The sequence below is a fragment of the Haliotis rufescens genome, unplaced genomic scaffold (assembly GCF_023055435.1).
Source record: "Haliotis rufescens isolate VD_foot unplaced genomic scaffold, xgHalRufe1.0.p SCAF_8, whole genome shotgun sequence".
Lineage (NCBI taxonomy): Eukaryota > Metazoa > Mollusca > Gastropoda > Lepetellida > Haliotidae > Haliotis > Haliotis rufescens.
Window position 1 is genome coordinate 52,914,288 of NW_025964372.1, and position 16,270 is coordinate 52,930,557.

The window sequence follows — 16,270 nt, forward strand, 5'->3', positions numbered from 1 at the left end:
GACTGCACGACCAGATCACTAAAAGTGAACAGTTCTGATACAAATCATTCGAAAACTCCGTGGAAGTGTGCCTGGCTTCTTATTTTGTGGCCCCAAACATCCCAAATGTGAACAATAACATTCCCTATCTCTAAAGTCAAACGCTGCGAGTAGATCAAGGTTGTCTCTTCTTATTCCAGTGGTGACCTTGCCCTTCGATCGTTCGAAGCTGTCACTGACATGCAAGCAGACTTGAGTTTGTTGATTTTCACGTCTTCAGTATAGGGTGGTACAGTTAACATGAATGTCTTTGGCGAACACTCTGATTTCCCTCTTCCAAAATGGTTTGCAAACATAACTGCAGGCGCATGTTGTTAATGCGTATGCATAGAAATGTCAACAATGCCCATATCTGGGCATATATCAATATTCATGCGCAACCAGATTTTGCAACCGGTTTCTGTTTGTTCTGTCAACGAACGAAAGTTCTTATGTATTTACTTACTAATATATATTTAACGTGGGTAATAAATAAAATACCACACTCATTCTCGTTAGATGCCATTTTTACGAAACATTTTTTGGTAAATATGGTATCTAACGAGAATGAGGGTAGTATTCTCTATGTATTGCCCTTGATTATACCTTAAAGCGGGATTGACCAATCAGAGAGCAGAACTACTGACCCAATATGAGCCCGTATATCGTCAGTATAAATCCAAGATGGTTGTTACTGACCTAATATGAGTAACAGTCATTTTGGATTTTTTTAACAACCACTTCACACATTTCACATGGAAATTTTGGTTCAGAAATTCGTTATTCGACACTGTTTTGTGTTTTAATGATTCATTTCTCCCTTTGACCCTAAACATCAACAGTTGTAAGTGTCAAGTTTTCACTTTGACATAACATGTGCGATATGGATACCAGATAGTATAAACTTTCAACATAATCATTTTTTGGTGTGTGTCTTAAGTTGCCGTATATGTGTCATATTAGGTTAACAGAAATATATTGGGCTCAAGAGACACCATAACTAATATTATTGCCCCGTATTGAGTAACGCGTACATGCATATGCTAACTCAAAGGTTAGCTGTTTGGCCTCATCTCATGATTTGTCTGCCCTGGTTTTGGGAAGCACAACTATTTTGGTCGGAACCCTTCAAGTGTGGTGTAGGATTTAGTCAGTGATTTCATCTCTGAGGTGTTGGGCAATGTAGAAGACGCAATGTATGCGACTTTGGGATGGTGTGGGGGTTATCACTATCTTCCATTCTGGGCAAAAAACTGATCCATAAATTTTGTGGATCTTCCATAGACAACCAGAGTGAGTGAGTGAGTGAGTGAGTGAGTGAGTGAGTGAGTGATTGCTTGCTTCATAGTCGCTGATCTCAAACTGACCTCAAACTCCCTCTATTCTAAATGCGCGTCTTAAACGTTTTTTTCTGATCACTTTAAGAGTATACCTGAGTCCCGGGCAGGATTATGGAAAGGCTATTGCACAACGGATAATATTTCCACTTTGACTTGTACAAAAGTATTTATCTAAAAGTGGCGGACATTTTGCTGTATTTATGTAAACTTTAAGAAAGCATTTGATTCTGTTTATATGATTACTGTGGTATTTAATAATGAATAAAGGTGTTAATGGTAAAAAATTCGCTGTACTGAGAAAAATGTATTCAAATATAACGGCAGCTGTAAGAGTACCCACCGCTACTATTACTGATTATTTTGATAGTTTAAGTGGAGTCGGACAAGGTTGTGTTATCAGCCCGTTTGTATTAGCAATATTTATTTCAGAATTTCAATCCATCATGGAAGATGCAGATGTAAGAGGTATATTTATAGGTGTAGAATATTTGGAACTACTGTTATTATTGTATGCTGGTGATGTACATGTATGTACTTTTGATGAGAGTGGATTGGTTTGCAAAGAAAGATTGACATTTTATTGTAAATATTGTAGATCGGGATGGGGGTGGGGGTGTGGGGTGTGGGGGTGGGTGTGGGGGATGGGGGTGGGGTTGGGGGTGTTACAGATAAATATGGACAAGAGAGAAATATTAGTTCTTCGAAATGGGGGTAAATTACGACATTATGAGAAGTGATATTTTGATGGAGAGCTACTAAAGACATAAATTTATTATAATTATTTAGGTATTATGTTTCTACTAGGTTGTCATGGACAGTGTGTACAAATACTCTTGTTTCAAAAGCCAGTGAAGCTCTGTTTGTTATTAAGCAATTACAGCATTAATACCCAAAATATTCCTGTAAATAAGTTGTTTGATTGCGTGATTTATTTTGTTATATGGGGCGGAGGGGCGGGGCTTCCAAGAAAGAGATGTTATTGATAGATTTCATAATAATTTTTGTATTGGGTGTTGGAAAACATGTACCGAGTAGTGCAGCTTCAGCCGACTGCGGTAGACATGGACTTTATATAGATTACTACCAAACATGAGTAAAGTACTGGTGTAAATTGTTAGATGTCAGATGATCGTTATCCAAGACAATGTTACCTACTTATTAAGAAGTTAGATTCGGCAGAAAGGAAGACATGCGCATCCTGTGTAAGATTGTTGTTATGCACGTATGGTTTCGGATATGCATGGGTTAGTCAAGATATTGGGGATATTTCATATTTTCTGTCGATGTTCAGACAGAGATTAGAAAATTGTGAAAAACAAAATATTTTTAGTATTATCAGTGATTCAAAACGACTTGCACATTATAAGAATATTAAGTCATTGCTGAGTATTGAATATTACGTTACAATCACAATGTAAGGGAATTAAGAAGATTCATATGTTTGTTTTGATTGCATAAACTGCCGTTGCGTTGTAATATCAGATGTAGTCTCGTTAAGTCTCGGCATTTTCGAACATGTTGACAATTCTTTGGCTTATGCTTGCATTTTTATAGCCATTACTACGAGTTACGAATGCCATAACTTGCACGTGCATTTTGCTTTACCGTTTTCCTCTATGTTTGAACGAATATGAAAACAATGCCGTAAGAGACTTTCCAAATCGACAATGGCTGCGTTTTGACGCACCGTTTGTCGAATATCAGGCCACCAACATTTTCCAAGAACATTGTTCGTGAGAGAACATAAATATTTAAAGTCATTCGTGTCAAAAGTGTATTCCTGCTACACCGTCACTTGGATACATGGAATTGTGTTTGTGTTTTGCTTCATGCGTCTCATAGCACGTCACACATGTGTTTTATCTTCTCCAGAGTTTCTTCATGTTTCCAACTGTGTTGGATCGCAGGTAAAACTAAAGGGGGTTAATTCTCAAAAGTTATCGAAAAAACATAAATTGCTATGCAGAAGCAGCTTAAATTAAAACGAAAAATGATTCCACTTATTGTCAACACAACTCCATCCCATCTGAAAGAGTTAAATTCTATGTATCTGATAAACTGGTAATTCAATGATAGATGATTGGAGATCACATCTACACTGTCGATTCAAGAACACACACTTTCACAGCAGGTCTTGTGTATTCACCCTTGGGAGTTTTCACTCTCACAGTTCTCACTTAACTATCATCACCAGGCAGAATGTCAATTACTCTTCCCATTTCCCACTGACCTCTGGGTTTAGAGTAATCAACAATTAGAACAAGATCACCCACCGATATTCTGCATCCACCAACTCTCAAGCGATGCCTTACTGTCAAGTTAGGTAAGAAATCTCTCATCCATCGGCGATTCAGATGATCTGCAAGGAGTTGGGCTTGGCGCCATCTTTTTTCTGCTGCACATCTCTTTGTCCTGGAACACATCAACTGGTTGGAATGGGTTAGATCTGCCGAGCAAAAAATAGTTCGGTGTCAAGGCAGTGAAGTCGTTTGGGTTTGCACTGTTGTAAGTCAAAGGTCGACTGTTCAGCATTGCTTCGACTTCAATCAGAGATGTGCGAAGCACAGATTCATGAACACAGGTTGCTTTCAAAACACAAGTTAAGGCTGTTTTTACAGATCTCACCAGTCGTTCCCATGCACCACCAAAGTGCGGGCTAAGCGAACTATTAAAGTGCCACTGAATACCTCGCACACACAGAAAGTCGATGATTTTGGCTTGTTTGAGATTATGAAGGCACTGACGGAGTTCGTTGTGTGCTCCATTAAAGTTTGTACCGTTATCGCTATACAAATGTTGAGGGTTTCCACAACGCGCGATAAAGTTTCTGCGAGCGAGAAGAAAATCATCTGTTTCCAATGAATCAGCAAGCTCAATGTGTACTGCCCTTACAGACAGACAAGTAAGCAAACATCCCCACCTTTTCATTGTGCTTCACTTGAACTTTACCAAAGTCGGGCCGAAGTAGTCCACTCCAGTATGAGAGAATACTCCATCTGTAAGGCTTACACGACATGATGGGAGGTCTGCCATCTTGGGTGCAACTGGATTCACGGAACGCTTCCTACACTTTTGACAACTTCTGACAGCACGCTTTGCTAACTTTCTTGCATGAAGAGGCCAGAATCGCTGTCTTACTGTAGCTATAATGTGTTCATTACCGCAGTGAGCATTTTCCTTGTGAGTTTTATTCATCAGTAGCTGTGTGACTGGGTAATAATCTGGAAGGAGGAGTTGATACTTTGCTTCTCTCGGAATAGTAGCTTTTCGAAGTCGTCCTCCCACTCTGAGATGTCGTCCATCATAGAATGGTGATAGTGTTATCAGAGATGATTTTGGAGATATTTCGTTTCGGGATTGAGCACAATAAATCTCATCTTGAAATGCATCCTTTTGTGCTTCTTGAACCCAGGCGAGCAACGCTTCCTCACATTCACTCACTGTCAGACTTTCATCTGTTACAGGTTTGAGGTCAAGATGCCTGAGTTTCGACAGAAAGTTTCTGGCAGCTCTGAGAACCCAAGCTGAAATGCGACTCAATCTTTGCCATGAAGATTAGTCGGATTCAACAAATCTGAGATTAGTGGTTCAGTCAAATGTCTTTGATTCAGACTGATTTCAGATGATGCATTTCTAGTGGTCTTGAACACACTCTTCTTCACTTCAAGATCATCATTGAGCATATCAACAGGGTTTGACAGTTTTGGCCATGTATCCTCACTTTTCCATAAGAACTCTGGACCCCGCAGCCATGGATGTGTTTCTGTGTGCTGTTTTGCTTGAAGTCCGCGAGTACAGTGATCAGCCGGATTGATATCTGATGGGACATGGCGCCATTGTTTAGGTTTTGAATAATCGTGGATTTCTGCTATCCTGTTAGCGACGAAAGGCTTGAATCGCTTGTCGGGATTTTTTCAAATATTGTAACACTGTATTTGAATCAGTCCAAAACTGAATTCTCTGGACAGGGACCATCAATTCTTCTTGGAGAGAAAACCAAAGTCTAACCGCTTATGAAGCACCTTGCAGTTCCAGCCTTGGAATTGTTAATGCAGGCTTTAGGGGGGACACGCGGGTCTTTGCAGCCAGGAATGAACAAGTCACTTCATCCTGGTCATTGTAAGATTTGTAGCGCATGTATGCACCTGCTCTAAAACGTTTCTCGGAGGCATAAGCGAACAGATGACCTTCAATGAGATCAAAAATCCCTCGTGATGCCTGCACAGGTTGAATGAAGTCTTCAATTTCTTCCAGCCAGTCATACCAGCTGGACTGAATTTCTAGTGGCAAGTTATCATCCCAATCAAGACCTAGCTTCAATAAGTCTTGTATGAGACACTTTGCGCGAACCGTGTATGGAGCCAAATACCCACAAGGATCAAAGATGGTGCTTACCATGCTTATCACACCTCTCTTTGTTTTGGCACTGTGAGAGAACATAAATAATTAAAGTCATTCGTGTCAAAAGTGTATGCCTGCTACACCATCACTTGGATACATGAAATTGTGTTTGTGTTTTGCTTCATGCGTCTCATAGCACGTCACACATGTTTTACCTTCTCCAGAGTTTCTTCATGTTTCCAACTGTGTTGGACCGCAGGTAAAACTAATTCTCAAAAGTTATCGAAAAACATAAAATTGCTACTCAGAAGCAGCTTAAATTAAAACGAAAAATGATTCCACTTATTGTCAACAAACATATATCCAATTTATATATCGGATTTTCTGTTATCAGGTTCAAAGAACTACATACTAACTGCGTTTATATTTTGGAAGAGAGTATAATATTGTTGTATCAACTGTGTGCATGGGCCGATGGCATGCACGACAGAAATAAACTTATTATTCCTATTCCATGCAGGACCACCATCTCAATAAGTCAACAAACAACAGTTTGTAACAAAATATTTAATTCCCTCAATAAATATCTGATGTAAATATTGAATACGCACCGCACTATCAGACACTCTCAATTTGGCCTCTGCAGACCTTCGGCCTGTAGCTGACACGATTTCCATGAGAAATGTTATATTAATGGTTCTCTCCTAGTTGGAAGTAGACCATGACACAACGCATGACACAATGCAAGACACAATGCGTGACACAATGCAAGACACAACGCATGACACAATACAAGACACAATGCGTGACACAATGCAAGACACAATGCAAGACACAGGGCATAACTCAGTGTAGGAGCTAATGCATGTTTAAGAGTATTTTTGATACATTAACTGTTACGGAAAATGAAATATCTGACGTAATAAAAAACCTTCAAATAAATAAGGCATCGGGTCCAGACAGAATAAGTCATTACCTATTAGAAAACAGTAAACATCATTTGTGTTGTTTTGTGTTGTTATGTATACATATATACACATCGACAATACTCGGTCTCATATACACAAATCGTAGATACTTTATCATATATATAGGTATATAAATAGACAATACGATTAACTGACAACAATCTTGTCCGTATTATCGAGGTTTCGGTGTATCCAGACGTTATCGTAAAGAGAAAACGACCTGTGTATCCCGCCTCCAACAATATGGAGATCAACGTGCGATCCAATTGCGATTTCCACTTTTCAGTACACTCCAAGAGCAGGTCCCTGTAACCGCTGTTCCGTTGTAATAGCCAGGCATACCAGTGGTTAAAGCGTCCCTGAATTTTCAGTATTGCATAGAAAACTAGGACAACGTTGTTCCCTCACAACGACGTCCCAGCGAGGACCCGGGCAGCCACGGTCTTCTGAGCACATTACCAGGGCAGCCACGGTCTGGTGATCACATCACCCGGGCAGACACGGTCTGCTGAGCACACCGACATAAGACCCGTTGGTCTGTATGAAGAAGAAGGAGGCAACTCACGACGCATTCCTTAGCAAACATCTATGAATGCCATGCAGGGTATAGTGAAACATGACACCCCATTGTGGGAACTTTACCGCGTTACTGGCAGTCTATTGCCGTACTGGGACCAAGTGCAACAGTTCAAGAAAGCACGCTGACGCTGACTAAAGGACTGGGTACGAAAGTGGGGGTCGGGATGGGTTGGTGTTTATAGTGTCAAGTACAGATGCACGGGGCATGAACTAAACTGACAGGTGCATGGGGCATGAACTATACTGACAGATGCACGGGGCATGAACTATACTGACAGATGCACGGGGCATGAACTATACTGACAGATGCATGGGGCATAAACTATACAGACAGATGCACGGGGCATGAACTATACTGACAGATGCATGGGGCATGAACTATACTGACAGATGCACGGGGCATGAACTATACTGACAGATGCATGGGGCATAAACTATACAGACAGATGCACGGGGCATGAACTATACTGACAGATGCATGGGGCATAAACTATACAGACAGATGCATGGGGCATGAACTATACTGACAGATGCATGGGGCATGAACTATACTGACAGATGCACGGGGCATGAACTATACTGACAGATGCATGGGGCATAAACTATACAGACAGATGCACGGGGCATGAACTATACAGACAGATGCACGGGGCATGAACTATACTGACAGATGCACGGGGCATGAACTATACTGACAGATGCATGGGGCATGAACTATACAGACAGATGCATGGGGCATGAACTATACTGACAGATGCATGGGGCATGAACTATACTGACAGATGCACGGGGCATGAACTATACTGACAGATGCATGCAACATGAACTATACTGACAGATGCATGGGGCATGAACTATACTGACAGATGCACGGGGCATGAACTATACTGACAGATGCACGGGGCATGAACTATACTGACAGATGCATGGGGCATGAACTATACTGACAGATGCATGGGCATGAACTATACTGACAGATGCATGGGGCATGAACTATACTGACAGATGCATGGGGCATGAACTATACTGACAGATGCACGGGGCATGAACTATACTGACAGATGCACGGGGCATGAACTATACTGACAGATGCACGGGGCATGAACTATACTGACAGATGCACAGGGCATGAGCTATACTGACAGATGCATGGGGCATGAACTATACTGACAGATGCAAGGGGCATGAACTATACTGACAGATGCACGGGGCATGAACTATACTGACAGGTGCATGGGGCATGAACTATACTGACAGATGCACGGGGCATGAACTATACTGACAGATGCATGGGGCATGAACTATACTGACAGATGCATGCAACATGAACTTTAACGTCCTTCCCGGGGACGTTTCAGCGAATTTTGTTGTGTTCGCCACATGAAGGTGGAATGTTTGGGACGGATTCACAGACACGGTCCGTTTGAATCTAACTGAAGGGAATCCACATATCTGTCGGGGGCTGTCACTACGGTCTGTTGTGGTAGACAGTACATGAGGCAGTACGTGTACGTCACACGGGGAGGCAGTACATGTACGTCACACGGGGAGGCAGTACATGTACGTCACACGGGGAGGCAGTACGTGTACGTCACACGGGGAGGCATTACGTGTACGTCACACGGGGAGGCAGTACGTGTACGTCACACGGGGAGGCAGTACATGTACGTCACACGGGGAGGCAGTACATGTACGTCACACGGGGGGCAGTACATGTACGTCACACGGGGAGGCAGTACGTGTACGTCACACGGGGAGGCAGTACGTGTACGTCACACGGGGAGGCAGTACATGTACGTCACACGGGGAGGCAGTACATGTACGTCACACGGGGAGGCAGTACATGTACGTCACACGGGGAGAAGCAGGTGTGGTGCTGGACAACAACACAAGTGTCTCTTGACTGAGGAGTGAGTGAGTGAGTGAGTTGGGTTTAACGCCGCTTTCAACATTATTTCAGTTATATCACGGCGTGTCAGCTTAATGTGGGAGGAAAACCCGAAGTGATGCAGGTCTCAGACGTTTACCACTTCGGTGAAACCCACGAGCACGGGTATGGTGCTGACAAACCTAGAAACATAATCGGGGCGAACCGGGATTCACAATCATAGGATTCTGGCGTGCCCAAGGGACGCAACTCTGCACAGCGAATCGCGGCGCCTTAGACGACTGGGCCACCCGTGCACCCCCGTGACTGAGGAACAAACAATACGGATTATTAGGTACTAGAGCAAACGTTACAAGGCAGGCGAAAACACTACAATCACAGGTCGCTTCGTGTCTCCGAAATCCAGACACCAGTCACTTTGTTCTTCATCAACTGAAAACACAAGGTCAAACCAACATTTCAGAAATGTCGGAAATGCATGGATGGTATCGATTGTCTGTTAGGTATAATATGTCACTTTTAACATACATATATTGAAAAATAATCTGCTAACGAACACATATATATTGCAAGAAATACGCCGATTCCACATGATAGTGCGGCGCGACATGAAACTGTATCACTGATCTGTGAGTTAAACTCCACATCGACCTAAAAGGGTTTTTTTCAAAACAAGGCACCGTGTGTGTTATGTCCAACAAGCTGTGCAATGATAATATGTGTTTCTGTCATCACGACAAGGCAGCACAAATAGCCCTCAGTAACAACTCGTCTTTACAAGGCGTGTCCTGTCTCGTGAACACGGCAGGTGCTTCCGCAAAGATGCATGGTAACACGCGTCACCTTATCCTGATCACGACATCATCAACACGGCAGGTGCTGCCACTAACATGCATGGTAACACGCGTCACTTAATCCTGATCACGACATCATCAACACGGCAGGTGCTGCCACTAAGATGCATGGTAACACGCGTCACTTAATCCTGATCACGAGGTGCTGCCCAAATATATACACAACCTCGGGTAGGTCACTACATCCCGATCCAGGAAGGGGGGAAGAAATCTGTGTAATTGGCTGAGAAGTGTCTCCGAAGTCCTGACTTCTCGATGGCTGGCCACTGATAGTACACAACCTGTCCCCCTGCCAGGAACCCCGCCCACCAACTGAAGGATCCCACAGTGGTCAGACTGTGGTTACAGCTCACCAACACCGCCATGTCAACTTCAAACGTGTTCCCCTCCACGTAGAAGACGTCATCACCAACAACGTGTTGCTTTGTCCATGTCATATCATTAGAACACACAATAAACAACCTATTGGGGAACTTGTCCCGGTAATACTTAGTGGCATTTCCTAAATATTCTGGCGTTGCAATTGCATAACCAAATTTGTGTTTAACCATATCGCCCCGTCTCACATGGACGCCGACCAACACGGGGCGGGTGTCATTCACTGTCGTATTACGTTTATGGAATGTGTTTATAGCACCATTTATAATGCCCATCGCTTTGTTTCTGGTTTCCTTCTTGAATGTAAATTGTTTCTTGATTGCTTCCTTTACATGCTCGAAGTACTTGTATGATTGTAAATAGCTCCCCACACACGTGTTCCGCCCATAAGTGATGTTCATTAGACGCTCGTCGAACGCACAGTCCTGCCTCGACCCCATACCCCTCGTCCCTGTGATCACACAGTTATAGTCATCCACTAATTGGGCATTAAGGTTGAAATATTTGGTCAGACTTAACCCCTTGTCCACAATCAGTGTCCTGTTATTCGAGGCAGCTATTCCATAGGACGACGCATACACAAACATCATGTTGCCGAGTCTCCCAATAGGCCTGCAACACAAGAAGTTCTGCTTCTTGATGTACTCCTTCCTGAACGGGTTTTTACACACTAGAGGCTTTGGTGCTGGGGGAGGGGTGGTCAGTATTGGCCGTGGAGTTGTTGTTGTGGCGCTGTGGTTGCTGGAAGTCGTCAATGTGGTTGGTATGTGTTTCGGAGTGGTGGTCGTCGTGCTGTTTCTTGCGGAAGGGGTGGATGTTTTTTGTACTTTTGTGGAAGTTGGTGAAAGTTTTGATGCTTCCTGTGGAGATACCCGAGAGGTATCGGTTGTCCAGAGGAAGTGATCAGTGGCATTCTGACTCGAGTTCAGCGTTGCAGGAGAGGGAGGAATGAAGGCCGGGTACGACAGTGAGCCGTTGATGAACATGTGATAGACTTGCAACTCAGCCCGCCACTGGTACGCCATGAGGGCCGTGAAAACACAGAAGACAACCAGCAACAGGAACTCTGAAACAGAGACGTTAAAATGTAACACATACGTCCTGAAATTCATGATTGAAAAGATGTTTAACATTACTGACCCTGCTGCAGTGGGGATACACGCATAGACCGGTGGGGTGTATAACTTGTTTTGTATGTGTGTTTGTTGTTTAACGCCGCACTTAGCAGTATTCCAGCTATATGACGGGGGTCTGTAACCCCTATCCCACACGACTAACTTAAGACAAAGTTCATTCCTTGAGCTATGGGGCGTTTGTTTCTGAACGTGGTGAAACATAGATATTGTTATGTATCTATGTTCAGAGTGAGTGAGTCAGTGAGTGTGGTTTTACGCCGCTTTTAACAGTATTCCAGTTATATCACGGCGTGTCAGCTTAATGTGGGAGGAAAGCCCGAAGTGATGCAGGTCTCAGACGTTTACCACTTCGGTGAAACCCACGAGCAAGGGTATGGTGCTGACAAACCTAGAAACATAATCGGGGCGAACCGGGATTCGAACCCACAATCATAGGTTTCTGGCGTGCCCAAGGCACAGCGAATCGCGGCGCCTTAGACGACTGGGCCACCCGTGCCCCCATCTATGTTCAGAGGTTTAGGACAATTGCAAAAATGATACCACATGCCACCTGAAGTTTACTGAAAAAGAATATGTGAAATGCTTGACTTCATCATGATACATTAAGTACTATTTTATGTACGTACTAAGTAGTATTTCATATACATACTAAGTGCTATTTTTTTATACACATTAAATACTATTTTATATACATACTAAGTGCTATTTTATATACACATTAAATACTATTTCATATACATACTAAGTGCTATTTTATATACACATTAAATACTATTTTATATACATACTAAGTGCTATCGTATATACATACAAAGTGCTATTTTATATACACATTAAATACTATTTTATATACATACTAAGTGCTATTTTATATACACATTAAATACTATTTCATATACATACTAAGTGCTATTTTATATACACATTAAATACTATTTTATATACATACTAAGTGCTATTTTATATACACATTAAATACTATTTCACATACATACTAAGTGCTATTTTATATACACATTAAATGCTATTTTATATACATACAAAGTGCTATTTTATATACACATTAAATACTATTTTATATACATACTAAGTGCTATTTTATATACACATTAAATACTATTTCATTTACATACTAAGTGCTATTTTATATACACATTAAATACTATTTTATATACATACTAAGTGCTATTTTATATACACATTAAATACTATTTCATATACATACTAAGTGCTATTTTATATACACATTAAATACTATTTTATATACATACTAAGTGCTATTTTATATACACATTAAATACTATTTCATATACATACTAAGTGCTATTTTATATACACATTAAATACTATTTCATATACATACAAAGTGCTATTTTATATACACATTAAATACTATTTTATATACATACAAAGTGCTATTTTATATACACGTTAAATACACTTTAATATACATACTAAGTACAATTTATATACACCTCTAATTACTTTCTTATATACATACTAAGTACACTACTAGTTTATTTATGTTTCTTATGATGTACATCTGTAATTAAACTAGATGTCTGTCAGCCTGACAGAGACGAGAGGATGGGAACATTGGCGTCTTATAATAATATATTGCCGAAACAAATCTATATTCAGTAAATACGTTCTGTGATTGATTCAGGCACAGGTGAAATGAGTCGTTTTGTTGAGGCTGGTAAGTAACGGGTGATGACTGCAAGGTTGATGACAAAGAATGTGAAGGCTAAGCACAGTGACAGTTTACCCGACGCATCAGAGTACGTCTTTAAAATCACCTTTATGCACCTTAATGCTCTCTCGGTGATGAGAAGTGTGTACGGTTGTAAGGAATGGCTAAATTCAACATATATAGTCTCTTGTCGGGTCAGATTTGGCCGCAAATAACATTTCCTCGCAGGGTGGGACCTCTGCTGATGAGACGAACATAAATTTATGATGCTAGAAGCTCCAGGACTTTTTCTTAGACCGGTTTTGTGCCATTAATGTTATCTTTCTCAGCCTGAGAGTTTATGCCCTGGAGACAGTGGCAGTAGTATCAGGTTAACAATCCCGTTATCTCACTCACGCTTCAGACCACCGCTCCACCCCAGGCCCTGACCTAACTACAATCATTCCAAAGACACGGTGACGGTTGAGCGCTAATTCCAGTCTCTTCTGTTGTGACAGACAGACAGACAAACAGACAGACAGACAGACAGATTGTTTATGACAGTCTCACCTCTGTTTACATATTAAGATAAATGACCTTGTAAAATAAACATCACAGAGCCACACGTCTATGAATTATTAAGAGACCATTAAGAGACGAATTACATAAAAACTAATTACTAAAAGGCGCATAAAACATTAGTTAAGCCAACACACATTTTAAAACAGGCAATAGCAATTAACACACCATGATATGAAACAGATTTGCGTTGTTGTAATAAAGGTTTACAGGTCATGGTAGCTAAGAATAGTACATCTTGGTTGGCCAGTATAAAAGACAATTTTTCAACATCAGAACAATCATTAACAATATCACAGACTTGGGTACATCTTCTGAATAATGGCGCTCTAGTGTCAGTATAAGGGGGCAGGGTAACAAGAGATGGCATTCATGCTCCACACTGTAAACAACTAATACACACACTTCGTGAAGATCCAATGCAGATGAGTGAAACTTTATACACACGTTTGCTGACAATTGTATAAAATTATATCCTTTGACTATCATATAGTTATATCAGCTGTGAAGGCCCCGCTCCCCCCCCCCCCCCCCCCCCCCCCCACCCCACCCACCCCACCCCAACCCACCCTCTCTCTCTCCACCTGTTCCAAGATGGCCGTCAATATTTTTGAAAATGATATGAAATGCTTATAAAACAAATCCTATTTAAATCACAAGGTTGAATCAAATATTGTGTGAAGGTTTATAGCTTTAAAAGAGCTTCATTTGATATATTTAATGATATCACGTATGCAAAACAACAAAACTTCATATCATTTTCAAAAATAAAGGCGTCCTTCTTGGAACTGGCGACCATCTTCCAAATGCCGCAAGGTGGAACTTAGTATGACCTTCTGAAGGTCTTCAGAAAATAAAATCAGCTTTCTACTATTTGTTCCAGGTTTTACCTCATGCCTGTGGCCTATAACAGCAGCCGTGGTGAATAGGTGACACTGCTCACACAGCATGGTTTGCTCCTTCTTTGCTCTCGAGTAAACGTGATGTACCTGACACAAATATATAACTTGACTCGACCAGAGTAAACGAAGAACGCTATGAACCTGACACAAATATACAACTTGACTCGACCAGAATAAACGAAGAACGCTGTGTACCTGACACAAATATACAACTTGACTCGACCAGAATAAACGAAGAACGCTGTGTACCTGACACAAATATATAACTTGACTCGACCAGAATAAACGAAGAACGCTATGTACCTGACACAAATATATAACTTGACTCGACCAGAATAAACGAAGAACGTTGTGAACCTGACACAAATATATAACTTGACTCGATCAGAATAAACGAAGAACGCTATGTACCTGACACAAATATATAACTTGACTCGACCAGAATAAACGAAGAACGCTATGTACCTGACACAAATATATAACTTGACTCGACCAGAATGAATGAAGAACGCTATGTACCTGACACAAATATACAACTTGACTCGACCAGAATAAACGAAGAACGTGATGTACCTGACACAAATATACATCTTGACTCGACCAGAATAAACGAAGAACGCTATGTACCTGACACAAATATATAACTTGACTCGACCAGAATAAACAAAGAACACTGTATACCTGACACAAATATATAACTTGACTCGACCAGAATAAACGAAGAACGCTGTGTACCTGACACAAATATATAACTTGACTCGACCAGAATAAACGAAGAACGCTATGAACCTGACACAAATATATAACTTGACTCGACCAGAATAAACGAAGAACGTGATGTACCTGACACAAATATATAACTTGAAACAACCTGTACAAAGGACGTGATGCCCCTGACAAATATTCATCTTGTATCGACCTGTACAAACAAAGAACGCTTTGTAACTAACAAACAGATATTTCACTGACTTGATTACCCGTGTAAGCTAATCAAAGTGCTCAATGCGCCAGACAAATATTGTTAATTTGACTCGACATAAAACGTCATACGCGCGATCAGTAGAGTATCTGATTCACAATATGTAGCGACCCGTGAGGATGTGGGTAGAGAGTAGCTCGTCAGCAACACATGTTTGCCATATAAAAATACAAGCTACATAAAGTAAATGTAAGTAGACATTGGGAACAATGGTAACCATGAAATACTCCGACTGTCGGGTTTACCCCATCTATAAATAGCAATCTCTCCGGTGTTGACTAATTACCCCTGACATACTTTCATACCAGCATAACTAGATTGTCGTCTTTGCCAGGTATTGATTAGGATGGTTGCCATGGCTATCATACGGTCGCTGTTATTGACTTAGGATGACGAAGAAATGTGTTACTTCCCTGGCAACGCCTCGATCTCGTGGCTCTTTGATTATCTCCCTTTGCAGTCTTTTGTCTAAGAGTTCTGCAGTCAAAGTTAATACCAATAAACAACCCTCAATTTTTTGTGAATTCACGAACATTTCCGATCCCGGGGGTCCTGGGTTAGAAGCAAGTGGCTCGGTGACTTGGTGGCGTGTCCCCACTCCTGACCACGTGGTACCTTCTTGTGAGATCGCCGTTT

At 41.4% G+C, this 16,270-nt stretch overlaps 1 protein-coding gene across 2 annotated transcripts in view; it reads right to left on the reverse strand.

Annotated features, from left to right (window-relative positions):
* Positions 1–8,435: 8,435 nt before the first annotated feature.
* LOC124145595 (galactoside alpha-(1,2)-fucosyltransferase 2-like) overlaps positions 8,436–16,270 on the reverse strand; it is a 50,595-nt gene continuing 42,760 nt past the window's right edge. The window contains exons 2-3 of one of the 2 annotated variants that reach the window (XM_046515424.2): positions 10,120–11,432; positions 8,436–10,051 (exon numbers count right to left, since the gene is read on the reverse strand). In XM_046515424.2, coding sequence (XP_046371380.2) covers positions 10,168–11,432 — 1,265 coding nt within the window. In that variant the 3' untranslated portion in view covers positions 8,436–10,051; positions 10,120–10,167. Of the gene's footprint in view, positions 11,433–16,270 lie in introns of both variants that reach the window. The other variant, XM_046515425.2, reaches the window with a different exon arrangement.